Genomic DNA, 27,897 nt, shown 5'->3' with positions numbered 1-27,897 from the left:
GGATATAAACTAAGTAAGTAATTGGAATACCCTTATTAAAAAACTACAGTGCGCCCAACAGCTGATTCTGTGTTTACATATTCTGTTACTGAACAGTGAACAGCTGCTTTTGGCATTTAATAATATTTTGAGTGTGTTTTCAGTTTGTATTTCAAAATGTTGCTAAAAACAGTGGATATAAATGGTGAGCAGCATTTATTTACCTGCTTTGAAGAGGGCGTTGATAAAGACATAACTCTTTATATACACAATACCCAAAATAATGTGAGTTACTCAGAGACTTTGGCGAAAGATGTTTTTCAGCAGCGTTTGAAGGTGAGATTGTAAGATAATAATGGTTATTAACTAGGTATTTATTAAAAAACAATCTCCACAGACGCTCAATGCACGTGTAAAGTTCCCAGAGGATGCAGTGCGTCTGGCTCTGCTTAAATCAGATCCTTCACATGCCGAATTTGCCGATAGTAAACATGAATCTTCAATTCTCAGTCTGAAGTATTCCATGGTCAATACCGCAGTGCCTCTAAAATGGAACTGGCACTTGAGTCCCCTAAACAATGCACAGGTTAGAAACTGATTAATCCCAACTAAATCTAGGGATTTATAATGATACCCTCTATAATTCCCCATAGTTCTATCGCGAGGTCTGCATGAATTCAGTGTCCACGGCTGGCGGACTACGGGATCAGGTGTCCTTCTTGATAGAGGTTCTACGATCCAAGGACAAGGAGCTGAAACAGTTTCGCACCGAGGGATGCAAGATTTTTAGAGAATCGAATCACGAGTCTTTAGAGGTATGCCACTTTGGAATCGAATTAAGTTTGGTAAAGTTATGGACTCTAGAAGTCCAATTTTGGGTCACTCTATTACAAGACATCGGAAAATTAGAAATAACTTACATGAAAATGGGTCAAAAATTTGATCAACGTTAAATTGAAAATTTTGAATGCAGATTTTTAGAGAATCGAATCACGAGTCTTTAGAGGTATGCCACTTTGGAATCGGATTAAATTTGGTAAAGTTATGGACTCTAGAAGTCCAATTTTGGGTCACTCTATTACAAGACATCGGAAAATTAGAAATAACTTACATGAAAATGGGTCAAAAATTTGATCAACGTTAAATTGAAAATTTTGAATGCAGATTTTTAGAGAATCGAATCACGAGTCTTTAGAGGTATGCCACTTTGAAATCGGATTAAATTTGGTAAAGTTATGGACTCTAGAAGTCCAATTTTGGGTCACTCTATTATAAGACATCGTTGGTGTTGCTGATAAAGAAAATATATACTTTATGCCTGAAATTATAATACTGCAAAGATATAAAAATGGCATGAATTCGCCAACAAATATTAAAATATGCATTTAATAAATGATTTTGGCAGAACAAGGTCAATATTTTACTAAGGAATATTGACAAAAACCTGTTTGAAATCGTTTCACTTTTTATACCCTTGCAGAGGGTATTATAATTTTGGTCAAAAGTGTGCAACGCAGTGAAGGAGACATCTCCGACCCTATAAAGTATATATATTCTTGATCAGGATCACCTCCTGAGTTGATATAGCCATGTCCGTCTGTCCGTCTGTCCGTCTGTCCGTCTGTCCGTCTGTCCGTCTGTCCGTCTGTCCGTCTGTCTGTTTCTACGCAAACTAGTCTCTCAGTTTTAAAGCTATCGGATTGAAACTTTGCACACACCCTTCTTTCCTTTGCACGCAGTATATAAGTCGGAACGGCCGGGATCGGCCGACTATATCCTATAGCTGCCATATAACTGATTGATCGGAAATGCCATAACTTCCGTGTTTGTAAAGTTAGGAAGTTGGGATTTTCTATGGGTTTTATATTTGGCCAATCAATCCGACCTACCAAATTTCATAAGGATCGGCCGACTATATCCTATAGCTGCCATATAACTGATTGATCGGAAATGCCATAACTTTGGTGTTTGTAAAGTTAGAAAGTTGGGATTTTCTATGGGTTTTATATTTGGCCAATCAATCCGACCTACCAAATTTCATAAGGATCGGCCGACTATATCCTATAGCTGCCATATAACTGATTGATCGGAAATGCCATAACTTTGGTGTTTGTAAAGTTAGAAAGTTGGGATTTTCTATGGGTCTTATATTTGGCCAATCAATCCGACCCACCAAATTTCATAAGGATCGGCCGACTATATCCTATAGCTGCCATATAACTGATTGATCGGAAATGCCATAACTTTGGTGTTTGTTAAGTTAGGAAGTTGGGATTTTCTATGGATTTTATTTTTGGCCAATCAATCCGACCTACCAAATTTCATAAGGATCGGCCGACTATATCCTATAGCTGCCATATAACTGATTGATCGGAAATGCCATAACTTTGGTGTTTGTTAAGTTAGGAAGTTGGGATTTTCTATGGATTTTATTTTTGGCCAATCAATCCGACCTACCAAATTTCATAAGGATCGGCCGACTATATCCTATAGCTGCCATATAACTGATTGATCAGAAATGCCATAACTTTGGTGTTTGTAAAGTTAGGAAGTTGGGATTTTCTATGGATTTTATTTTTGGCCAATCAATCCGACCTATCAAATTTCATAAGGATCGGCCGACTATATCCTATAGCTGCCATATAACTGAACGATTGGAAATGCCATAACTTTGTTGTTGTTAAAGTTAGGAAGTTCGGATTTTTTATGAGTATTAAGAATGCATCATATGAATAATTTTGGAGAATATAATTTACAGAGTATTCTGCAAGGGTATATCAACTTCGGCTCCGCCCGAAGTTAGCTTTCCTTTCTTGTTTCTGGATATTTTTGACAATGCTTTTAATGAAATATTGGTTTTTTTAATGGCCTTCGTTTTTTTCCCCTTTTGAAAACCTGGCAATCATCTTTGTTTTGTAGTTTTTCTTGATGCCAAACTACAAATTTAGAATGATTCAATGGAAAAAAGCAAATTAAACTAATTGTTTAGGGCGTGACAATGCTATTTCATCATAAATTAACTGCAAAAACCTTACAAATAGAATGATTGTTCAGGGGAAAAGGAACAAAGGTTGTCAAAAATCCATAAAAAATAATTATACATGGTCAACAGCTAAAATATATATTCTTTATTTTCATATACCCCTTGAAACAATTTTTCTGACTTAAAAATATTTTGTTATTTGAATTTTTCAGGTGTTGGATGCCATCAAAAACAAAAGACTCGAGATGAAGAAGGCCGCCCGCATCCTGGGCGTTTCCTACGGCACTCTTTATGGGCGTTATCGCGAGGTGTACGGCTGCCTGAAGCATCCTTATAGGTGCGATGGAATTAGGTTCAAGGTTCAAGTCCAAAATTTTAATCCCAACTTCATCCCTATTTAGTGGCACCGCCTTCCGGAACTCGGGATCCACCTCGGCGAGCCAGTTGGGAGTTCAGCCACGCTTCGATTTGGGATTTCGAAATGGCGGTGTCCTGCCAGCTCAGTTGGGTAAGTTAGATATATATACTGGGCGAAGGCCAAACCAACTCACTGGGTAATTAAGTCCAAACCAATCCCTACTTGCAGAGCTGGGCAAGCTGAAGAAGGATCTGAGCGATCTATGGACACGTCCGCAGATTTGAGGACCAACCAACGCCACAACCATGAAGAAACTACATAAAAATCTCAAACGACGCCACAGGCTGATCTAGGATCACAAGGATAAAAGACAGCTAGACGAGGCTAGTTTAAGGCCCCGACAAACAATAACCCTTTCCTAAATCGATTCCCACTTTAATTTGTTGTACACCTCGGGTCACAACTATAACTGATCTACACATTTAGGATCTTAATATTACATAATATATAATATAAATACATGTCTATATAAATATACATTTAATGCCGACGTACGCGTGGATTAGTTAATTGAAATACTTATTATAAATACACACGGGCACGTGTTGTTCTAGAGATAAATACATTTCTCTTGGTAGTGAAATTAAAAAAACATAAACTATGGAATCTAGTTAATCGGTAACATAAAACGAAAATGAAGTGAATTTTTTGATAAGCTAACGAAAACGAACACAAACAATATGTATTACATACAAAAAATATGTTTAAAACGAAATAAAATATCTATTAAAAATATATGTGAAACGAAATTAAGTAATTTCTCTTTAAGGGTTTTTTGAATTCAAAATCTGGCGGTAAAAAATGTTATCGATATCAAGAATGGCAGGACACTTAACAGCTCGATTAACTTTTCTAACATTCAGTTAACATGGGGAAGCTAACATAGCAGCAAGAGTATTCATTAAACCCATGTATTAATAATTTGTTCCAGTTAAGTTGCTGAATATAAAAATATTGTTTATCAATATTAAAGCTTTGATAATTCTTACGTGTAAAATAAAAAAGGCAAGTTGTTTAATATTTGTTAGCTATGTAGAATCAATACATCAATAAGGAAAAATAAAAATTTAACATACATATCTAGGATATAAACTAAGTAAGTAATTGGAATACCCTTATTAAAAAACTACAGTGCGCCCAACAGCTGATTCTGTGTTTACATATTCTGTTACTGAACAGTGAACAGCTGCTTTTGGCATTTAATAATATTTTGAGTGTGTTTTCAGTTTGTATTTCAAAATGTTGCTAAAAACAGTGGATATAAATGGTGAGCAGCATTTATTTACCTGCTTTGAAGAGGGCGTTGATAAGAATGATAAAGAATGGCAGGACACTTAACAGCTCGATTAACTTTTCTAACATTCAGTTAACATGGGGAAGCTAACATAGCAGCAAGAGTATTCATTAAACCCATGTATTAATAATTTGTTCCAGTTAAGTTGCTGAATATAAAAATATTGTTTATCAATATTAAAGCTTTGATAATTCTTACGTGTAAAATAAAAAAAGGCAAGTTGTTTAATATTTGTTAGCTATGTAGAATCAATACATCAATAAGGAAAAATAAAAATTTAACATACATATCTAGGATATAAACTAAGTAAGTAATTGGAATACCCTTATTAAAAAACTACAGTGCGCCCAACAGCTGATTCTGTGTTTACATATTCTGTTACTGAACAGTGAACAGCTGCTTTTGGCATTTAATAATATTTTGAGTGTGTTTTCAGTTTGTATTTCAAAATGTTGCTAAAAACAGTGGATATAAATGGTGAGCAGCATTTATTTACCTGCTTTGAAGAGGGCGTTGATAAAGACATAACTCTTTATATACACAATACCCAAAATAATGTGAGTTACTCAGAGACTTTGGCGAAAGATGTTTTTCAGCAGCGTTTGAAGGTGAGATTGTAAGATAATAATGGTTATTAACTAGGTATTTATTAAAAAACAATCTCCACAGACGCTCAATGCACGTGTAAAGTTCCCAGAGGATGCAGTGCGTCTGGCTCTGCTTAAATCAGATCCTTCACATGCCGAATTTGCCGATAGTAAACATGAATCTTCAATTCTCAGTCTGAAGTATTCCATGGTCAATACCGCAGTGCCTCTAAAATGGAACTGGCACTTGAGTCCCCTAAACAATGCACAGGTTAGAAACTGATTAATCCCAACTAAATCTAGGGATTTATAATGATACCCTCTATAATTCCCCATAGTTCTATCGCGAGGTCTGCATGAATTCAGTGTCCACGACTGGCGGACTACGGGATCAGGTGTCCTTCTTGATAGAGGTTCTACGATCCAAGGACAAGGAGCTGAAACAGTTTCGCACCGAGGGATGCAAGCTGCGCAGGGGTTAGTTTCGGGCTTACAATCGTAATACACTTAAAAAATAGGAGTTTTTCTTTAATTAAGTTCTGTATAGGCTCCAAAAATTGTAGTTTCCATCTCCATATTGCATTGCTAAAAATAATATATAACTGCTCAAAGTGATTTTTCTACATACAAGCGTCTTTGTATGAATGAAAGATTTTATGTTCAATTGGTTTTTACCTACTTTATAATGTCTAATGTCTTACACCAAAAAGGAAGTAAGTTTTCTCACATCATTGAATATGGTTTTTTAAATTAGTTTCTTTATTTATGGCCTTAATAAGCTCTACTTACTCTTTTAGTGACTGCTGTGACAAAGCCTTTCGATATCGAGGCTTTTAAGGAAGAGCACCAGAAATTGCTGGAAGATGCCAGTGCTTACCAGAAAGTGAAGGACGTATTGGCAGTAGAAGTTCCCGCGATGAAGTCTTCTGCCTTTGCTGCACCAATGCCGCACGATGTAAAATACAAGACACCGCCAACTGGCTCTGCAGGAACAGTCACCCCCAAATTGACTCCACGCAATAGGTTTGATTTAGGAAACCCATACTATGTAAAAAAAAAACTCATTTATATTTTGAATATATTTAGAAAGCGGAAGGCTCTGGAAAGCAATATCAATCATATGGAGCGCAAGGTAATGCAGCGCCGTTCTAAACCTCACATCGAGTACAAAAGCTCGCAGAGTTCACAGGAGACAAACGTGGACGATTGGTTTACGGAGAATAAGCCAGCAGTTAAGAAAGAAACTATGATCGAGGTGGATGGACCCTCAACATCAGCCAAGATTAATCATGAAAGTTTTTCAAAGCTAAAAAAAGTAGATGCAACCGTAGGAACTACCACAATTAAATCAGAGCCTGTCCAGGAAAACGCATCCAAGGAAGGTGGTTTTTTTTCTTCTTCAGACGAAGATGAGGAGGAACTCGAAAGATCTTTCGAAAAGGTAGAAATCATCCCACAGAATCCGGCATCAGTTCAAGAAATTGTTGATTCTCCTATAGAAGCCATTGCAAAAATCGAAACCCTTGTCTCTGAAGTAGAGTACGAGGTTCCCGAAAATGGTCTAACTGAGCTGGACGAGATTAAAGCCATACTTAAACGAACAACTGCTATTACCAAAAAACTGATTGAGAAACATGAAGTTAACAAGTAAGAGGAGTACGGATATACTCTCACTCTAAATGGTGCTGCAAGTCGATTTTTAGCTCTGCTCCATATGTGTTTTTGTTATAAATGATTAAATCGGACACAATAAATCCCCAGTGATAAGGGAATACAATTCCATATTAATAAATTATAATACATTCAATTTGGTAATTAACAAAAATACACAGAGTTCCGTTGTCAATCCATGAAATACCTAAGAGTGATCGATGTTTAGCTTTGTTGATTTGAATGAGAAGGATTATCAAAGGACCATCATTATATAAGCAGGCTAAATCCCTGTACATGTATAGAATTCTTATCTCACACAACCATATTGAACGATATCTAATTATTCCGGTTTAATGTCGGGAAAAATCCATGTCTACTTATCAGCCGATTAGTCACGGTTTTATGTGGGAGCGCCACTCCGAGATTCATGGTTATTATAATTTTTAGCAAGTGGTATTTTTTTTTGAGCACAATAACTTTAAGGATTTATGGTAAGATATTCAAATGAATATTTAATTAATGAATTCTTAGTTAAAAAATGTTAGCATAGCAAAATTATATGGGCATTTTTCCCAACAAAATATAGATGAGTGTATAAGCTTGTTTATGCGAAAATGAACTACATGTTTTTAAGCTTGGTATAGTTGCTATAACGCCATGGATTTGGGGTCACCCCGGTGTCCATATCTATTCACCATTAGTGCTATTGAAATCAAAAATGAATTTTGCTCTGATTTGGCATTTGTTTACTTTTATGGCCCCCGATCGAGCCATAGAACTCTGTTGTCGATGGGCTGCTTTGGGGCTTTGGCAACATTCAATTTACGCACAGTTAGTGATAAGATAAACCATAGGCACCCACAAGTAATATCAACTGGCCATGGGTCTGATGGCTCATTGCGGTGGCTCGATTCAAGAAATTCGGTCGATAATTGTAACGGACGACCATTTGAAAGTATATATATAGTTTGGATCGTAAATAGTGCAACAGAAATGGCTAAACTTTGGGTGGCTATATCGCTACTCTTAGGAGTTCTTGCCGCCGGCGAAAGTGAGTCATGGATTGGTTGTTATCAATCTATATTACCCATAAATAGTGTTGCCAAAATATATCTTTTATTTACCTTCAAAAAGCTATCAAACTATTACTAGTTAACACTGAATACATTTCCGTATAAATTTGATATTGGGTAAAGCCCAAGTCCCCAAAGACCATGAAAATTCCTTTGTTTTTGTTATTTTTTTTTACCAAAAGTACGCGGTTATTACCCAAGATAAAAAAAACATCATGTTAATAAAAGTTTCCGAGCTTTATGTGAAACAAAAAAATCCCCATGGATGTGTGTAATATATGGTTTTTTTGTTTTTGTAAATGTTAAAAAAATTAAATATAAATTTATTTTAATTTAAATAAGCAACTCTGGGTTTTGATTTTATTTCTAAAATTTATAAATTTTTAATCACAAAATTTCGTTTACAATTATATCTTTTTGTGGAATCTTTTTGATTATACTTTAAATTTTATTAAACGAAGGTAGGAAATGAATATAATGATTATGGCTATGACTCAATATTTCATTTTTGTTTTAAACAAAACAAATGTCTGAAAACGATTTTTTATGACTAATAAAGATTTTCGCAATAAACAATGGCAAACAGTAATTATTCAACTAATTTTCCGAGGAGTGGTCATCACAACAACTTCGATTAGATTGCTTTGTTTTCCGTTCCCGTAAGGAGCTATAAACCAAATACTTGTATCGTAATTCTGAAGTGCTTTATTGTTAAGACAACAATTCCACCTATCTCTATTCTATGAAAAACAACTATTGTTCAGATACATATTTGCTATAGGTAGTCAGTTGCCAGGGGGTTTGTCGAGTGTTGTTCATGACCGATTTTTAATCCTGATATATATATTATTTAATTCCAATGTGTCTTATATTAACTAACACATTTTTTGAAATATTTGTATTTAATAGAATCTGGAAATATTTAATCGAATTTATTGTTCTTGCAGATTTGGATACCGAAACGATCAATCCAGAAGCCGCAAAGATCGAACCCAAGATCGTGGGAGGTAGTGCGATATCCATAGATCAGATTCCCTACCAGGTGTCCATTCGTCTGACCGCCAACGATAAGAAGAGCTATGGATCCGGTCATTTGTGCGGCGGAGTGGTCATTTCCCAGCGTTTGGTGGCCACCGCCGCCCACTGTTGTTATAAGTTTGTAAAAGTATTATTTATTTATTTTTTCAAAAATAATATAATCTTTTTTTCTAACTTTTTAGCACGAAAACAAACAAATATCGAACGGCTGGCGAATACGTCCTGGTCATGGGCAGTTCATATTTGAGAAGCTCCACCAATCTTACATTGGAGTACTACCTGCAGCAACTGATCGCCCATGAGAACTACGATGCGACCTCGCTGACCAACGACATTGCGCTGATGTTCATCAACGGATATATTCCCTGGGGATGGCCAACAGTGAAGGCTTTGGCTCTAAGCAGCCAAGTTGTGGCCACAGGCACCGATTGCCTGATCTCTGGTTGGGGTTTGCTCCAGCAGGTGAGTGCTAATCACCTCCAGAGAATTTACACAAATACCAGTAGTTTTCTTACAGAATATAAACCAAGTTTTCATATCGGTATTGTCCGATGCTCTTGGTAAAATGTTAGGAATTTTATATCCAACAGGAAAATACATAATTTTTAGACTAATCAAACGAATGATACAAGATAGGATTAGTAAAGCATTTTATATATCTAGGCACTCTAGATTTATCATTATATATATTATTATATCTATTTTTCAAATTCTGTTCTCAATGGTAATAGCTTTCATATTTTTAAAATTATTCGCTGCTGTATATCTAATATATTCTGCATTTCTTTCCAGAGCGCAACATCCAGCAGCAATAGTCTGCAGGCGGCCACGGTGCCCATAATCTCGCAGACCACCTGCCAGATTTCATACGGACCAATTCCGAGTTCCCAGGTGTGTGCTGGGTATTGGACCGGAGGTACTGATGCCTGCCAGGGCGACTCCGGTGGACCCCTGAGATGCAACGGACAGTTGGCCGGACTCGTTTCCTACGGCTCCGGATGCGCAGTGGCCGGGTTTCCGGGTGTCTACACCAATGTCTCGTTTTACAACGGATGGATCGTTCAGCAGAACAATTCGCTGAACTACTCGATTTATCACAGCGGTGGAATACGTCTGGGATCGAGGTGGTCCCTCCTCGGATGCCTTGCTCTAATCCTGGCCTTCATCCTGGATCACAGAATCTAGTTGTAGCTTTTCTAGCCCAAATAGCAAATAAATAAATTTATTTAAACTTTTTTTAAATAAGACTTGCCTCTACTAAAATGATAGGCGTTTGTAATCAATTTGGTTAGGCATTACTTAGGAATCCATATAAGCGGCTGAAGTATTATAACACATTACAATGGAATCAAAGTATAAAGGCTTCCTGCAGTTTATAAAAAAGGTTTCTAAATTTGGTAATAAATTATGCAAAATAATAGTTAACAAGATGTCAGCTCAAGATTGCTTATAAATATTGAAATGACTTTCATCGCTGCAACATCGATTTAAACATCAACGGTCTGGCAGTTTTTGTTAATTTGATTTATTATTGTTCGTTATTTTCGTCGGATTTGTGTTTTGGGATTCAAAGAAGTTTGAGGGGTGTTACCGCCCCCGATGGATCACCAATGGACGTGCCTGTGGATGCTGGTGTCGTTGATTTTGGCGGCCTACCCAGGAAAGACCCGTCCTCAAATACACGCACCGAAGACCACAGCCTTGTCCTTCGTGATCCTGCCGAAGGTGGTGGGCGGCTACTCGGTGACCATTGACCAGGTGCCCTTCCAAGTGTCCGTGAGGAAGCGATCGATCCACGAGCGGCACTACGGGATGGGTCACGTGTGCGGCGGAGCGGTCATCTCCCAGCGGGTCATCTGCTCGGCGGCCCACTGCTACGCCATGTGGGTGATAGCCCCTATACACTGGGCGAAATTCGCGACTTTCTGTCGAAAACTCACCTTAAACTTGGCCTAGATAAAGTTAGGAAAGACTTACGAAAGCACAGTTTAAAACAGATTATTCTTAACTAATTCAGATTTAAAATACAGATTTTTAAAAATCATAAAGGTTATCAAATATTTATCATTGAACATAAATGCATTAATTAAGATCATAAAGTACAGTACCAGAATACTCATATAAATCGCATGGTTATGATTTAACATTACATAAATTTCTAAATATTAAGATGATTAATGCAACTGTTTTAGTATCCAAGAAAATCATAATTATAAACAAACTATCCGTAATTTCGCCCAGTGCGCTTCCTAATGAAACCACTTGAAATGTATAGAGTGCGGTCCAACTTTCAGAAATACCTCGATAGCGTTGCACTATCGTGATCCGGAGCTTTATGTGGTCGTAGGCGGCAGCAGCTCCATCGATCGGGCGGATAGATTCACCCAGGAATACCTGGTGCAGCGGATCATCGGCCACGAGCGGTACAACAGCACAACGCTGGAGAACGACATCGCCCTGCTCTTCCTCAACGGCTTCATCCCGTGGAGTTCGCGTGCGGTGAAGGCTATTCCGTTGGCCATCGAAGCGCCCGAAGAGGGCACCACCTGCCTCATCCACGGCTGGGGAAAAGTCTCTGGGGTAAGTACTCCCATTTCACTCTTGCTTTTGTCCGTTCAAGAGAGCGTCTGTTAAAGTCTTAGGCAACAGTTTCCTTAGTTTACCTAACAAACTTGTGTCCGGATAAGGGAACGTCCGTTACTATTTGGCTGTTACACGATGATTCTTAATAAGTTTGAAGCAGATGTTAACTGAATCTTCACCAAAATATGTTTGTCCGCATAAGAGAGTGTCTGACAAACGATTTCCTGTCAAGGACATATGCATAAGTAGTAAAAGTATCTGCTCAAGTACCAGAAACTTGCAATAAAATAGTGTCCGTATAAGAGAGCGTCCGTGAATTCCATGGCTATATAAGTTGTCTACACCCACAGAAGGACAAATCGGCTTCGCTGCAGCAGGCACCAGTACCGATCCTGAGCAGAGAGCTGTGCCAGGTGATCTACAAGTTGCCCACGTCCCAGATGTGCGCCGGATTTCTGCAGGGCGGTATCGACGCCTGCCAAGGAGACTCCGGCGGACCGCTGATCTGCGCCGGACATCTGGCCGGGATAATATCGTGGGGAGTGGGCTGTGCGGATCCCGGCTATCCGGGTGTTTATACCAATGTCTCGAACTTTTTGGAGTGGATTCGGGCTGCCAACAACTCGCTGGACTACTCAGAATATCGGCAAATGTCGCCGCTAAATCTGGCCAGCCGCCGATGTATATCTTTGCTGCTATTGGATCTTGGCCTTCTGGGGCTTATCATGGGCCTTCTTTGACGATTGGACAGCTCAATAAATCGCTTTCTCTTGTCTGTTTTACAACTGATTTATCTAATCGCGTCGAGAAGGAGAAGGCACCCCACTTGTAGATTGTCCAATAGTTGACGGTGATCGACGACATTAATGACATCAGATAGGTTTACTCAGTGGTAAGAAGATGGTCCAATTAGTACCCTGTAACCAGACCCTCTTCGTACCCTGATTACAGGGTACTATTCAGGCCCTCTTAAATAAATGACGAATAAACGAATAAAAATGAACGATTTAAATAATTTCCACAGAAACTTCCTCCTAAAGTTACCCAAATAATTTATTGGGAATTATAAGCAAACTGCAATTTGAATTGTATCTACTTTTTAAGACCACTTTTTATACAACTTCAAAGCTTCCGAAATTTTTTCTAATTCTAATATTTGGGGCATTGAATTTTTCAAGTGATTCTAAAGAGACGATGACCTTCACCAAGGCGTCGGTTATAAACCGTGAAATTGCTCAATAAAACTGACAATCCCTTTTTTAATTGTTATTGTTTTTATGGTAATGTAAATATACATTCATTTGAACGAGATATAAAGCTATTACTTTGTTTACTGTTTACCAAAAATCAAAATTGACCTAGATTGAAATTCAGTGAGGATGAGTAACTTTTGGTCGGGACTCTTTGTGTTTAATATTTCCCTATCGTAGCTTTTGATTTTGTATAAATTGTTTATTTGCCATGTTACCACAAGTTTCCCTGAATAATCAATTCTGTTTGCACATTGTTATTTATTAATTGAAATCGAACAATGGGCAATGACTTGGCATTGGTGATCAAAGATATATGATTTCTGGAGAATTGTGAAATCCTACCGGAAGCTTTTTTCTGATTTGAGAGGCTCTTAACCTTTTACTTTTTCGGACAATACTTCCTTGTCGTAATTGGTTTTAATTTTTTTAAGGAAATGGATATTAATGAATACCTTGATTATAATTATAAAACTTTATTAAAATATAATTTAATAAGAGATACGGAGATCGTGACCATTTATTTTTGGACACACTTTTTGGGAAATCCCCTGGTAGTTCCCCGCTGTTCAAGAGCCCCATAAATCGGTGTGGAAAACCCAGAGATTGGAAAATCCAGCGGTGCCACTTAAAACATAAGGCTGCAGTTCGTAGGTGTTCGGCGATGACAAGTCAGTCCGGTGTTTCTTCGGTGTTCCATGGTGTTGTACGATGTGTATTGATAAGATTAGGATGCCTGTCCGAAGCCAGATTTCTTTTTGGCGGCGATATTGGACAAGTGGGTTCGGCTCCTGCATTAGTTGGCATCGCCACGTCGGGGAGTTAGCATTTAGATGGTCAGAATGATTGGATTGGGACAACTTTTGGCGGTGGTCCTGCTGCTCACCTCCTTGCCAGCGGGACTGAGAGGTTGGTGTGGCTTATACACTGGATATAGTTTATTTAAAAACCAATCTATCCTTAGGTGCCGTGCGACAGACTGCCTTGGGTTCGCAGGCCATTCGACCGAGATTCAGCGTGGATCCCGGCAGGATTATCAATGGAACGGAGGCTACTTTGGGGGCCACCAGGCACCAGGTGGGCATCCGCAAGGCCCTCAACGATGGATACTTTTTTGGGACAGGACACCTCTGCGGCGGATCACTGATTCGACCGGGATGGGTTCTCACCGCCGCTCATTGTTTTGTCGAGTAAGTCTGACCAGGAATATACAACTACAAGTTTAGTCAATATAAGTATGCCCTTTTCCAACACGCCAAGAACGTGTGTCTGTGGTCTGTAATCTGTAGTAAAAATCAAGTTAATTTAAAACTTTTGCTACCACCTTATCGGCTTTCAATATCTGTCGTTTAATTAAATTTATAGTAGTAATGGCTATGTGTCACAAAGTCAGTAAACATGTGTTAGGTAAGGCTTTAAAATTAGTATACTGTAAATCTTAAGTATATTATTTTTCAAGACCAAGGAATGCGATCTTTAGTGGATCATAACTTATTAAATCATTATCTTATAGAGGTATTTCACTTTAAAATCGGAGTTCAATATGAAAAAGTGAAGTTTGAGGTCACCTTTTTCAAGGTATTGATTCAATAATATCAAAAACTAATAATTAGCATGGATTGGTTTAAACAATTGACTGACATTTAAATTATAGATTATAATGTGGATTATTAGATAGTTAATTAACGGGGTATAAAATCGCATTTTAAAGTGTTATGTTATCATCATCATAAAGGGTTATGAGTAGTTAATTTAATTCGTTTTCTAATCATTTACTTTTTACCAGTCAGGTAATATACGACGGCACCTTCGTGCCCAAGGAGGAGTTCATCGTGGTGATGGGCAACCTGGACCGCTACAATCGCACCAACACGCTGACCTTCACGATCGAACAGCGGATAATGCAGCTGGACAAGTTCGTCCTGTCCACCTACGACAAGGACATCGCTCTGCTGCAGCTGAATGAAACGGTGCCCACGGGTCACCCGACCATTCGTCCCATCGCCCTCAATCGCTTTCCCGTTGCGGAGGGCGTCGTCTGCCAGGTGACGGGATGGGGCGATCGGGAGGATGGCTTCATCTCCGATATCCTGATGACGGTCGATGTGCCGATGATTAGTGAGCAGCACTGCATCGACGACACCGATCTGGGGCATCTGATTGGACCGGGAATGATCTGCGCCGGCTATCTGGAGGTGGGTGAGAAGGACGCCTGCTCCGGCGATTCCGGTGGACCATTGGTCTGCCAAAGTCAGCTGGCCGGCATTGTTTCCTGGGGCATTCAATGCGCTCTGCCAAGATTACCGGGTGTCTACACGGAGGTGTCCTATTACTACGACTGGATAGTGGAGAACTTGGGCGAGGATTCGAGTGGTGATGGAAGTGGTGACGGAAGCGGTGATATAAGCGGCGATGGAAGTGGAGACGGAAGTGGAAATGGCAGCGGAAATGGCAGCGGTGATGGTGATGACGATATTGATGACAGTGGAAGTGGAGATGGAGGTAATGGCGCCACGGCCGCCATGGTCGGAACTCTGACCCTTCTCCTGCCCGGATTCCTCGCCCTGAGGCTAATGACTAGTCAGTTCTGATAGCTGCAATAAAACTGTATTATCTAAGGACTAAAACATTCGTTTTTTTTTATATAATTTTAATCAGTGATATTAAATACATTTAGGCTTACCTAAATATACAGAATTATATATATTTTTTTAACCAAATACACCCATTATTTATGGCGTACATAAATGTATTATCTTTGACTACGTTTTGTAGGATTGGGCTTCTTTAAAATATATGTGTAACAATAATTTTTTCTTTAAATTTAAAATTATGTTTTACCATCGAACATATGCTTTATCTTTCCAGGTATTGATTTGATTTGAGGAGTTATACAAAATATTTATGCTAGAATAAATCTGTGTATCCTTTCCTAGCATGTGTAGTTAAATATTTCGCTGGTGCAAAAGCTTTGTTTTATAGATTGATTTATCGGTTACATTAACCTTTCGTTTCACAGTTTGTTAGCCTACTTCCAGGCGGTCGGTAAAGATTCTTAGCTCCAAGTTCCGCAAACACCTCATATAATCCATAGTTGCTCGGCTATCGCTGCTTTTGTTGTTAGTTAACTAAAAATAGTTTACGGCGCAGAAAGGAAACTTGATTTCACTAGTCCGATGAATGGAACTGACCACCTGATATGGGTAATCTTTATGGCACCAGACGGAACGGGACTGAAAAATGTGGTGTCCGTGACTGCAGGGCGATCGATATGTTCCAATCCAGTTCAATCCAATCCAATCGATCGGTCTTTAAATGTGCAGACAAGGTCAAGGAGTCCAGCTGCATTGGGCAATCGAGAGTGCTATAAAGTACTATCTGTCGTTGAGATTATGATGCGGAGTAGTTCATCCCAAGGTTTCGTTACAGCACACTTAATCTTCGGGAACTTCGGGCTTCGGTGTCCGCAATCTCTAGGCCCATCGATCCTTATCGGCCACGTTCCGCGATGTAATCTGCTTTCCGCTTTAGTTTTCTTCAAGTTTGTTATATATCGGCCACGTTCCGCGATGTAATCTACTTTCCGTTTTAGTTTTCTTCAAGTTTTTTATATATGTTACATATGTTTAATTGATAGTTTTCAACAAGAAGGCATAATTTTCGATGCACCTAAGGGAAAAGAGAACTTATTCATTATTATTATTTGTCATCAAAAGAATATAAAATGTAGCTAAAGAATAAATATTTTTAATTTGTTGAGATTTTTATATTTTAGTTGAAAAAGGAAAGATATAGATATTAATTGTAAATTAAATTCATCTTAAAATACAAAGTATAATCTTATTTTGTCTGTGTGCTTGTCATACATACATAGGTCCAGCTATTAATTAAAAGAAAGTACATTCCTCATGAAATAATTAAGCATGAAATAGTTTTACTAGAACATATTTTTCATTACAAAATTTTAGCTTTATCAGAAGAGTAATTTAATCCATGCTTACTCAATAGATTTAAATGTTAAGTCTAAAGACAATAAAGGGACCTGATAAATTCCAAATCCATTTGAAGCCTGGATGGAGAATATAAACAAAATACACCAACAAAAAAAAAAAAAAAAAAAAAAATGATTATTGCGTTCTTATCGATTTCGATTGAGCGTGTGTGTTTGTTTATTATTCGATTCGGTTCAGTTCGATTCGGCTATATCGCTGTATTGGTGACTGGATCGTATGTTGCTATTGCCTTATCGCCCGACATCGTCCACAACAACAACAATAACAAGCGACTCGGAATCAAATCTCACAAAACCAAAACAAAAAATGATGGAATTATCTAAGAACGCTTTTGCGAATTTGCGTTCGTTTGAATTAGGAAAGAAGCTCGCGCTATAATTTCTTCATTCATTGATCGGAGCTCCCGACAGGTGAACCGTAGTGCTCTCCCCGTGTAAAAATAAACTTGGGATCACATTGAACATCGTAGTATTTCGTGATCAGCTATTTTTTTCTTATTTTTCCTTGTGAATTTTGTGATCGGAAACAACATTGTCGAAATGCAGCTGAACGATCATTGGCGGAAGATCGTGAAGACCCTGATCTTTGCGGTTCTGTGCACTGAAATGCAAACCAGTAAGTATATGTTACGATATTGAGAGTCTAACTTAATTTGTGATAGAAAACGTGAAATATTTTTATATATTTTACCTTAAAGTTTTAGGCTAAACCTTTCCTTTCTTATTATTGTTATTCTTAATAGATTTTGTTCCGTTTGTTGATTTTATCTACTTAGATTAAGGAAAGAATTAAGACACCAGCTTGGTTTGTTTACAGACTTATTTTGTTTTATAAAAGAATACTTTGGTATCAACATTTTACAAACATTCTGTGATATAATAGTCAGGCATTAAGGAATTTCAGCTATGGTATTATGCCAGTTCAATACTTGAGTCGGTCAATAATTTAAACTGGTACTTGAATATTAAATGATTGTGCAAATTTGATGTGCAATAAATCAAATATTTTATGTGACTACGAGGCACTTTGATTTTTAGCGAAGAGTGCATTATCTCATTGGTTATGAATTATTTTGAAGGGGTGTTTGAATACGGATTAATAAAAGAGCTCGGAGGGCTTCTTAGGTTACATACTTGGTATTGTGCTAAATATTCACAAACGTTTGTTATATAATTATGCGCGCTTTGTTTAAACATTGTAAACATATATTTTATGGCCCCCATAGATTAGTTGAGTACCAAAATGGTACTAATAATACATTTTTAGTAGTCATGATGTCTATAATTAGGCGATAGTGAAGGTACATATGTTATTGCTCTTTGCTAATCAAATTGCGACCCATAAAAAATGTAGATTGAAATTTATTGAAATTCATAATTCCTATTGAAATCTCTAAAAACTATTTAAATTATTTGAAGACATTGAATTATAACGAAGGACGTTACATCATTAAGGGCATAATGCCAGGGCTTCCAAAATCCTGTAAAATTATATTGAAGAATTGAATTATAAAGCAGATGTAGAAGTATGCATTGTATCCACTGTAGTTAGACATAATCCCACGATTATCCAAATTGCTGACCGCTCATAGTGCGTCACTTCAAATTGATCAATTGGCAATCTATCATCGCGTGATCGCCTCCAACTTCCGGGGTAAATGGGGTAAAGTGGGTTCGATTCGATTGGGTTTAGTTGGCCCCGTTTAGTTGGGGACGTAGATACCTGTATACCGGCCATACGGAGTCGCTATCATATCTGCGATCACGCCGAGAACAACATTGGTGGCCTGATCGGGTCGAATCCGGGACGTGTGCCCTGGAAAAGCAGCTGATATCAGGGAGCGATCGGGGCGCTGACCAGGCCTCGATTGCTGATAGGTTATTTTTTGTAGGTGATAAGGTGCACTGCACTCGGAGACTGTTTCCATGGGGGGAATCAGATCGGATCTTGATTTGCCAGCTTATCAGCTTTCCTGCCTAACCTTCACCTCCGTTGATTCGCAGCCTATACCCATCGAGATTTGGCGGCGAAACGTGGTATTGGCCTGGCCGAAATGGATGCCATTGCAGCGGCCGGTGGAGAGGATCGATTCCGGCAGAAGATGATGGAGGCCCCGCACCACGTATCCATACGATTGTTGGCCCAGGAACGGGATTACTTTGGCAAGGGACACATCTGCTCAGGCGCTTTGGTGGCGCCCTCTGTTGTGCTGACCGTCAGTAGTTGCATCTTCAGGTAAGTTGCCTCTAGATTATAATTCCCAACTTGTTTGTTGCATCTCAAATCAACTAAACACAAGAATGATTTTTGGTTGGCATTAATACTGTGTAATTAACTTAGTAAAAAACGTATTGATTTTACAGTCAGGTGAAGAGGAGCTACTACCATCCATCGGAACTGCGAGTGATGTTGGGAAATCCCCAAAGGTTTGCTCCTCATGACCAGGGACTTATCTATGGAGTGACCCATATCCACCAGCCGCCCAAGGATTTGGCTCTGGCAATTCTTATGCTGGAAAATGATGTGCCAACGGATCATCCCTATATCCAACCAATCAGCCTACCTTCTCCAGGAGCCACTTCCGTCCTGGATTCGGAATCCAGTAACCTTCTAAAGATCAGTACCTGGGGTTATGATAGCAATATCCGTGAGCTGCACGATCTAGTGACGTTGAATGCCACCCACACATCCTGTCATCAGCAGCAGAGTAAATCCCCAAGGATTTGTGTTCAATCAGAAGCCACAAACTCCACTTCTGGCCACGTTTACATGGATGCAGGAGCCACGCTGACGGAACGGGATCGTCTGCTTGGATTAAGGAGCATGGATGGAGGATTCGAGGACGTGGCCAGCCATGTGGAATGGATACTGGCCAAAATTGGGGATGGTGGCAATCAGAACAGCTCTATCTGGGGCATCCTGGGATTCCTATTATTCACCGGCTACGTGATTACCATCAGCAGTAAGAGCTTTTCAACCTAAATGGCCTACAAAAGGATTCATGGGGGATCCGATCGATAGGGGGATCTAGCTAAGTAAGATTTCTAAGGCTTAACAGGAATGATAAAGCCGAGGAGTGTGATAATCTCGATCCGATCCAGCATGCTTAATATGCTTCTTTAAGTTAGTATGCTATAATAATCTGGTACTTTGAATGTGCTAAGCATTTAGACTTTAAAGGAATTGATTTTAAATATTGAATTATTCTTTCAAAAATAACAATACAAATTTGGTTTAACAAGATTTAACAATTCATTAATACGCATAGCATAGGCATAGTTATATACAATAAATAAAAATATACATAGTTTACAATATGAAACAATTATTAGCCCAACACGGCTTTGACCAGGCTGCATTTCCTTTCCTTTCCACAGAGCAGCAGAATTGGGGATTCTTCCGATTCGACTTTCTGTCCAGATCTTACCAATGGCCACGCCCAATGGTGCTGGTTTTTGTTGCCAAATGTTCGTTGTCGCCAACCGCCCAATTGATTATAGCTGAATAGATAAAAGTGTTCCTCCTCCGGTTGGGTTATTACCAAAAGATACTGCTCTTTGCCAACTTTAAATGGGGTTAGCTGTTGAATGCGCTCCTGGAAACCCAACTGTTGGATGGGACTAAAGTGTATTTCATCGGGAAGGGAGTTGCGCATAAATATGGCTACATGACGACAACCCAGACAGCTGACCATTAGTTGATTCTCTTGCATCTCTGCCAGATCGTAGGAGCCCTGTATCAACTGGAGCAACTTGAAGGTATGGTTTGAGGGATGCCTCAAATGGATGGCCAGGACAGGACGATGATTACGCATACCACTGGTGAGAAGTAGGTCCTTTCGAGTCCCTTCCCCCATTCGAATCACCTTCATTAGGCGACCATCCGCCGGCACAACGGATTGCCAATCGGTAAGACTACAGTCACGCCTCTTCAATCGCAAGACCCGCACCTCCTCTTCGGTACCCAAAAGCAGTAGAACCATATCCTCCATTTCCAATAGCTCCATCGCCTCCACTGGCTGACGCATTCCCAGAGTATGTGATTCATTGCGGCAACTAATGGTTATCCTGCTGCGTAATCTCCTGGCTGGACGATGGCAGTGATTCTGGACCTTCACCCTGACATCTCCGGAGTTAAGTCGCATCAGTTGATTGGACACACTTTCATTGGCCAGGAGCACACGGCTTTCAGAGATCAGAAGCTGGGCCTGTATGCTGCGACGCTCACAGGGAACAGTATCACCCAAAGGAAAGCTCATCTGTTGGTCCGGGGACCCTTTCAAAGGGGGTTTCACCCAAGTGAACTCCAGTGTTTTAGGATCATGGTCCAGATAAAGCAGTCGCCTGTAGGAACTGTGATTACCGACCGTTAGAAGTTCCTGCAGCTCCTCTAGTTGATTGCTTTGACTTTCCATTGCCCGCATTTGACCGGGACTTTGACTTTGACTTCCTGCCGAAACAAGACCTCCTGGGAAGAGTGCTTTGTCCAGGACTAGACTATCAATATTGTAGTCGTTGTTTCGGAAGATGCTGCCCCTATAACTCTCGCTGAGATCACGTCCATTTAAATGCATCACATGCCCGGGTCCATTGAACTCAACACCGCCGTGGAAGGTCTTAGCACCCGAGATGCTTTGTGCCTGATTGCTGTGTAGGAACACCAAGTTGTCCAGCTGAATGCCATTAATGGAGCGAAGAAGGGGTTGCCCGTCCAGCTCAAGATGCTCGAAACTCAGCGATCCAAATACCTCCAAAGCTTCTCCCTTCAGGGGAATGCGATGCTGAAGGAAGTATTCCAAACTCATATCGTTTACGGTTTCCAGATGAAGATCTTGTTCGACGAGGAGCTGCTTGAATATTACCGCTGGCCAGGATTGGTCTTTTCCCTGCTGAAAGATATTCTCAATTGGAGCTCCATTTACTTCTGGATGCTCGAGTTGAAGTTTACCAATCTTAGGAGCGTGGACAAAGTGAAGAGCCGCTGCAATGACTTCTCCACTAGAGAGGCGATACAGTGAGGCATTGAATCGTCTTATATCGATTCCGTTCACCAGTCCAAAGTGTGCATCCTTTTCTAAATAAAGGGTTTTAGCTTTAACTGATCCCAGCAGCTCTTGGGGAGCTGAGATCACCTGGGTTTCGTTTGTGGCACTCCTACGGAGTAGGGCATCTTCGGCCAAATGGGTAAAGTTAAGTTCAACAGGCAGAGCCTGCTTGCTTTGAACATTCTTCAGGTTGGGTTTCTTTAGGAGTACATGTCCCGTAATGCTCTGATTTCCGTATTTTTTCACAGCATGCTGACGCAGATAATCCAGTTGGGATTGGGTCTGCTCCTCACCATCCCATAGAGCATCTCCGGTGACTATCAAATTCCGCCAGGGAAGTTGCTGCACTCGCTCCACTCTTTGCTTAAGATCACTTAATCCTGGTTCATTGACTAACGGGCACTTTAAGCTACCATTGATGTTGAGCTGCTTCAGGTAGAGATCACCCTTAAGTTCCAAATCCTTTCGCGTGTCTATAAATTCTTCTGCTGGCACCCCATTTATTTGAGACACATCCACATTGGTAGCCATCATCCTGTCGAAAGTGTAGGCTCCACTGATCTGCTGGGGTGTCATTCGCAGCAAAGTGTTATCCAGCAGGGAACTTAGATCGAGGTCATTTATGTGGGGCGCATGAAGAGCATCGTTTATTTGGACATCCGCCAGAAAGGTTTTCTTTCCTCGTAATTCCGCATTGGAATCGGGTCTTACCAGGCGACTCAGGTAATCGTCCCATTGGATTCCGTTAATAGTCTGCAGCTGAATAGGTTTTTCAAAGCGCACATTACCCTCGATAAGGAGTTGCTTGTGGAGAAGTAGGGGCTGTTCATTCCCGTCCGAGATCTTGGACAGCAGTTCATCAAAGGGCAATCCATTAAGTCGTCGGAACCTAAGATTCTGCAAATGTGGCATTTCTGTCAATTCCAGTCGCTGCAGGCTAATATCATGGCTAAGAAGCTGCTGCAATGGCATTCCATTTAGACGACTCACATTCAAGTGATTTTGCACCTTTAGTTCATCCGTCACCACCAATCGGGCAAAACTTTTAGTTCCCTTAAAGTTTTGGGTGATGTTGGTTTTTAGCACTAGTTCGCTCACTGGTATTCCATTCATTTGATTGGTTTGAAGAGATTGAGTGGTTAGCGGTGCCCTAAAGCTTTTGTGACCCGTGATGTTCGCCTCCTGACCATGACGCACTGCATCCTTTGAGATCTCCGCCAAACGCGAGCTATAATCCCTACAAATAATATCTCCTTGAACGCTGGCATTCATGAATATTATGTGTAGGGTGCGATTTGGAAAGCTGTGGCTATTTTGGTGTCCTCCGCTGAGTAGGTGCTCCCCCAAAGGATGTCCGTTAATATAATTGGTGGTCAGAGATGGCGTAGTCACTTTGGCAGTCCCAAAGGTCAAATTGGAAAGGTTCTGAGGAAGGATTAAGTTATTAAGCTGAATAAGAGGTGGGAAAAGGCTTACCTGCGACGTCTGATTCAGAAGATAATTTGAATGGAGATCACTTCTGGCCAGAGATTGGTTTCCCAGGACTACCAGTGAGTTAACCGTATCCCGTTGCACATTTCTGACCGTCAGGGATCCCTGGATTATAACCCTGCCCGTGTAGTACTGCTGAAGACGATGTTCCTCCGGTTCGTTGAATTGCCTAGATTGTGGTTGCGATTCCCTCTGTTTGTCCACTTGAATGTCACCCGATACACTCATCTGATTGATTCGAACAGGAGCTAATATAAAGACTGTTTAGTTCCATTCATAAAATAACATAAGGAAAAGTCTTACTTTTTATCCAAGTATCATTGCCACCGCGAATAACGATATCTTGAGCAAAGTTCAGGCCGTTTACCGACTTAGCCTCCAAACGAGGAGCAAAAAAAGCGGACATGTAGATATTAGATCTGATCACTTGGGCACGTCGCAGGTTGAAAAGCTGATCAACCACCAGTCCGTTGAGCAGAGGCGTCTTCAGGTCTTCCACTCGAGCTTTCGATTGCATCACAAGTCGTCCTTTTAGAGATGTGTCACGGTTTCGCAGAAATAGCGAGCCCAAAAACTCATTCCAAGTCACTCCATTGATCTGCTCCACTTGGAGATTATTCACTAAACATTCTCTACCATTAGGTTCCTCTGAAGGAATCGGGGAGCTACTGGAGCTGTGAAAATCCTGAGGTGTCACCAGTTCTTTCGATTTTAGTGTGTTGGTCAGTAGACGACTATTTCTGATGGTCAGTAAAGGTGGCTCTGAAGTATCCAGAGTATGGCCTTTGGATCAAGAAGAGAATATAGGTAAGCCTCATATCTTATGGATGATTTCCTTAACTTACCTGGCATCAATTGACCTTGGTATATGAGGTTACCGACTCGCAACCGCCGCACTTTGAGTTTTTCCAGCTCTTCATTTTCATTTCCTGTGCCAAAAGCGTTAGGAGTTCTCCTGATTCGGGTTGCTCCGAATCGCTGACGAAGTTCCTCAAAACGCTTTTTCAACTGAGTTGGAGTGCGGAGTTCATCGTCTACCAGGTCAAGCCGCTCAATGTGTCCTTTTTCCATGAGATGCAGTGGTTTCTCCAAGCGAATGCCAGATCTTTGCTTTAAAGAGTTATAACGGCTACGCATGATTTCTAGAGAGGATCGACGGCGCAGCAGGAGACCACGCAAGGCATTGATGGACTCCTCGAACTCGTGGCGATGCAACTGGACAACACTAAGATCTGAAAAGAGCAGGGCTTAATTAAAATGACTTTACAAGGTTTCCTATGAAAATTACCTTCATCTGGGGCGGCGCCCACTTGGTTGGAGGTATCTTCCACTCCTCCCAGCTGCACAGTACGGATCAGATCGCTCGAGGATCTTCGATAGGCCAGCAGCAGGAAACTCTCATTGCGTGCATTTCGATGGGTAAGTAAGCCACTTGGTTCCGATTCCCCAGCCACTTGAAAACCACTGTAGCAATCCAGGCGAGTTGAGCTGAAGACCATCACCTCTCCATTGGAACGAGCTCCGATCAGGAGCTGACCCTTTTTGGTGGCACTCAGTCGAAGAAAACTCAAATCCCTTCGAGCATGCTTTCGATAGACCACAAACTGACCATCCACCATTCGGAAGAAAAGGCACGAAGTGGATGTGGATGAGGAACTGCAGGCGATGAGGCAGTTCCGGCCACGAAATCTGGCGGCCTGCACACTTTGAGCCTGGACAGTCAAGGCCTGTCGATGTAGCAGGGCTTGAGTGTTCTTATCCACCTCGTAGATAGTGAGCACCAGCTGGAAGAAGGGCATGCAAAAAGCGGAAAACCTGAATTTGTAATATCAATCTAATCAAAGTATACTTGAAAAAATGCATTGGGTGGATTTCAAGTGTTTAAGACCCTTACCTGAAGCACAGGAAATGCTTTATCATGATTAATTTGTCTATAAATGAATGACGCTTAGCTGCATTCCACCTAACATTATTTAAATAATTATAATAATTGACGAGTGACATATTACCTTTGACTGAGAGCCCCTCAAAGATCGCCCAAAGATTATATAGAGCGGCTGACGACCCACCACTTGGAGAACGCGAATGGCGGGCACAGTGATCTCCTCGAGGGGATTAAAGTAAGTGTCCAGCCACTCAAAGGTTCTGTAAATGAATTATTGGTATTTGTAAGCAAGGAAAAATTAATTAAAATTTTTAATTATAATACGTGGCATTTTAAAATATTAATGTTATTAACAAATCTGAGAATACCTTTAAATCGATAGATCCCTTTAAAAATATTCACCTGCATTTGCTGTGTGTCCTGGTATGATTGGAGGCCACCAGCAGGAGCACCTGTTCGGCACTGGGTTTCAGAAGGTGGAGCTGAATAAATCCTCCAGGCAGCGAGAACTCCTGCAGGGGCTCGAAACTGAGCTGCGTGGCGGGATCTTCGGAGAGAAGCAGTTCCTTGGGCAGTTGGTACACCTCTAGGGAATCCTCGAGGACGACGGCTAGGAGCAGGAACTGCCGCCAGGCCACGACCTCTGCGCCGAGAGCTCTGCGATTCCTTACCTGACCGGCTAAAGTTCCAAGGGGCACCAAACGCCGTTCGCCGGTGGCCACGTGAAATTGGAAAATCTCGGGTCCATGGAGCAGCAATAGTAAATCCTCATCCGGTTCGTGGAGTATGAAAAGTGGATGCTCATGGCGCACCAACATATCCACAAAGGGCAACCTAATCTCCGGTCCCGACGTACTACCATTTAACCCATTCCTGCAGGAACTTGGTAGAACTTGGGCTGCACTTGGATTTGGAGGCACTTGCTCGGCAGATAATTCAGATCGTACTTGGGTTATATATAACAATAACACACAAAATAACACTGCACTTAAGCTAGGCGAAATCATTTCACACAGTTTACACGAATTGGCGGACGCAGAGATCCCTTATAATACGAAATTTAAGTAATATTTTTATTCCATTCACATGGGAATTTGATTTTTATATGTTTCTACCTTCATTCCTAGCTGTTAAATTATCTCTCGATGGTGGAAAGCATAAGAGAGAATTACTATAACTGTTACTTAAAGGTATATATGCTGTGAATGAAAGAAAGACCTAGAGAGCTCGAAATGTAGAGCACAGTGGTTGTTATCATGGTATCTGAAATTCATTCAAAGAAAATAAAAATGACGAAAAATCGACCAAAAATTAAAAAATAAACTGAGAACACAGTTTTTTAGAGAATTAAACCACAATTGTTTTGAAGTATGCCACTTTGAAATCGGGTATCTGTACGACAAGTTATGGGCTTAGAAGTGCAAGTTTTTGGTCACTTTCCTGCAAAACCATTTTTGGAAAATTTGGAAAGAGGTTACCCCTTAAAATGTCGAACCAGAAAGGTGAAATTATAATGCCCTCTGCAAGGGTATAATTATTTAATTTACTTTAATTTGTTATTACTAGGAATGGAATTGTATGGTTCTTTGTTTTTCAATGGTGGATCAGCCTGAAGGTATGCTACGGAAAGTATCGAAAGTGCTCTCAACAGATATTTTCCCATATGTCGCATCAGTTTTCCCCGGCATTCTCGGCACTCGTCAATCAGTCTCTCTGCGTTCTGCTTTCTTTCTCTGTCTGCAGTGACACCTTGGACTGGGAATTACATTTTTTGTTGGGGAGGGGGGAATGGGGAATATAAGGCAGGGTATCTAAAAATAAGGCAGACAAACTTGGAGAGAGCCTTCGACGATTCTGCTGAATCAATCAGCTTCGATCATTAGTCGAGGTCATTAAAGACATTAAACCCCCGCGCCCCTAAAGGAGAGAGGAAGAAAGCATTTAACACGGAAGACCGAATCGCATAAAAATAAAATGCATACATATATAGAGGGTCGGAATACTTGGATGTATTCCTGGCGGGACGGGACTTACCAAGTCATCCATAAATCCACAGCTTTAACCTTAAAGGTGGCCACATTTGTACTTGCAGTTAAAGCGGATTTAATGTACATGGATATAAATATTAATGGGTGTATCGAGTGTGAAATTAAATTCATGTCATTGCCCTCGTGGGTCAAGATTTGAGGGCATCTGGAGTAAATATCCGCTGGAATATTTACTTTGCCCAAAACTGATTGATCGCAACATTTTGAACGCACATTGGCATGATATATAAACAATATTCCTGCCCTACAAAAATACAATTCCGGTAAAAATAACAGCACCGCCAAAATGTGTTTATAAAATTTGGATTACAATTTTTATAGTAAGAAGTAGCAGAACTATTATTAAAAAATAATGGTTTTTGTTTCTAATTTTAATGAAATATGTACATATGTGTGGGTTAAGGATTACTACCAGGTTTGGAGTTAAAGATTATACTATCAGGATTGTAGAAACTCATTTCTAGTTCGAAAATTAAATTTGTAATATTTAAAGATGTTTTATTTGTCTCCCATAAGTAAAAGTGAATGAATTTTGTACGATTTTGGTTTCCTTTGGGG

At 40.2% G+C, this 27,897-nt stretch overlaps 6 protein-coding genes across 11 annotated transcripts; 5 read left to right on the top strand and 1 right to left on the bottom strand.

Annotated features, from left to right (window-relative positions):
• Positions 1-101: 101 nt before the first annotated feature.
• On the top strand, positions 102-4,129 carry LOC123037984. 4 transcript variants are annotated; one of them, XM_044461146.1, is made up of 7 exons: positions 132-184; positions 278-315; positions 377-565; positions 633-794; positions 3,175-3,299; positions 3,364-3,470; positions 3,549-4,129. In XM_044461146.1, the coding sequence occupies exons 1-7, from the start codon at positions 157-159 to the stop codon at positions 3,602-3,604; spliced, it is 705 nt and encodes a 234-aa protein (XP_044317081.1). In that variant the 5' UTR covers positions 132-156; the 3' UTR covers positions 3,605-4,129. The 4 variants fall into 4 exon arrangements, with proteins under 4 accessions (XP_044317079.1, XP_044317080.1, XP_044317081.1 ...); XM_044461147.1 differs by having other exon boundaries at positions 142-184; positions 293-315; XM_044461144.1 differs by having other exon boundaries at positions 102-315.
• Positions 4,130-5,068: 939 nt separating this feature from the next.
• LOC108042783 lies at positions 5,069-7,331 on the top strand. 3 transcript variants are annotated; one of them, XM_017121234.2, is made up of 6 exons: positions 5,089-5,151; positions 5,260-5,282; positions 5,344-5,532; positions 5,600-5,738; positions 6,059-6,284; positions 6,348-7,331. In XM_017121234.2, the coding sequence occupies exons 1-6, from the start codon at positions 5,124-5,126 to the stop codon at positions 6,910-6,912; spliced, it is 1,170 nt and encodes a 389-aa protein (XP_016976723.1). In that variant the 5' UTR covers positions 5,089-5,123; the 3' UTR covers positions 6,913-7,331. The 3 variants fall into 3 exon arrangements, with proteins under 3 accessions (XP_016976721.1, XP_016976723.1, XP_016976722.1); XM_017121233.2 differs by having other exon boundaries at positions 5,099-5,151; positions 5,245-5,282; XM_017121232.2 differs by having other exon boundaries at positions 5,069-5,282.
• Positions 7,332-7,801: 470 nt separating this feature from the next.
• Positions 7,802-15,485, top strand: LOC108042768 (transmembrane protease serine 9-like). Its single transcript, XM_017121210.2, has 10 exons — positions 7,802-7,965; positions 8,935-9,142; positions 9,208-9,487; positions 9,818-10,209; positions 10,602-10,662; positions 10,718-10,908; positions 11,320-11,605; positions 11,959-12,289; positions 13,823-14,048; positions 14,645-15,485. Exons 1-10 carry the CDS (start codon positions 7,908-7,910, stop codon positions 15,447-15,449), a joined length of 2,838 nt encoding a protein of 945 aa, XP_016976699.1. The 5' UTR covers positions 7,802-7,907; the 3' UTR covers positions 15,450-15,485.
• Positions 10,559-12,390, top strand: LOC108042784 (trypsin). Its single transcript, XM_017121235.1, has 3 exons — positions 10,559-10,908; positions 11,320-11,605; positions 11,959-12,390. Exons 1-3 carry the CDS (start codon positions 10,625-10,627, stop codon positions 12,346-12,348), a joined length of 960 nt encoding a protein of 319 aa, XP_016976724.1. The 5' UTR covers positions 10,559-10,624; the 3' UTR covers positions 12,349-12,390.
• A 1,770-nt stretch (positions 15,486-17,255) lies between the features above and the next one.
• Positions 17,256-20,193, top strand: LOC108042789. The gene is made up of 3 exons (XM_017121242.2): positions 17,256-17,486; positions 18,875-19,106; positions 19,235-20,193. The coding sequence occupies exons 1-3, from the start codon at positions 17,411-17,413 to the stop codon at positions 19,851-19,853; spliced, it is 927 nt and encodes a 308-aa protein (XP_016976731.1). The 5' UTR covers positions 17,256-17,410; the 3' UTR covers positions 19,854-20,193.
• On the bottom strand, positions 20,100-26,426 carry LOC108042788. Its single transcript, XM_017121241.1, has 8 exons — positions 26,407-26,426; positions 25,694-26,336; positions 25,416-25,551; positions 24,695-25,190; positions 24,252-24,638; positions 23,710-24,189; positions 23,392-23,654; positions 20,100-23,340 (listed from the first exon to the last, which is right to left on the bottom strand). The coding sequence occupies exons 2-8, from the start codon at positions 26,296-26,298 to the stop codon at positions 20,200-20,202; spliced, it is 5,508 nt and encodes a 1,835-aa protein (XP_016976730.1). The 5' UTR covers positions 26,299-26,336; positions 26,407-26,426; the 3' UTR covers positions 20,100-20,199.
• Between the last annotated feature and the right edge of the window lie 1,471 nt (positions 26,427-27,897).

Source organism: Drosophila rhopaloa, unplaced genomic scaffold (genome assembly GCF_018152115.1).
Source record: "Drosophila rhopaloa isolate 14029-0021.01 unplaced genomic scaffold, ASM1815211v1 contig_3, whole genome shotgun sequence".
In the NCBI taxonomy this organism is placed as follows: domain Eukaryota; kingdom Metazoa; phylum Arthropoda; class Insecta; order Diptera; family Drosophilidae; genus Drosophila; species Drosophila rhopaloa.
This window is presented reverse-complemented; position numbering and strand designations above follow the sequence as displayed.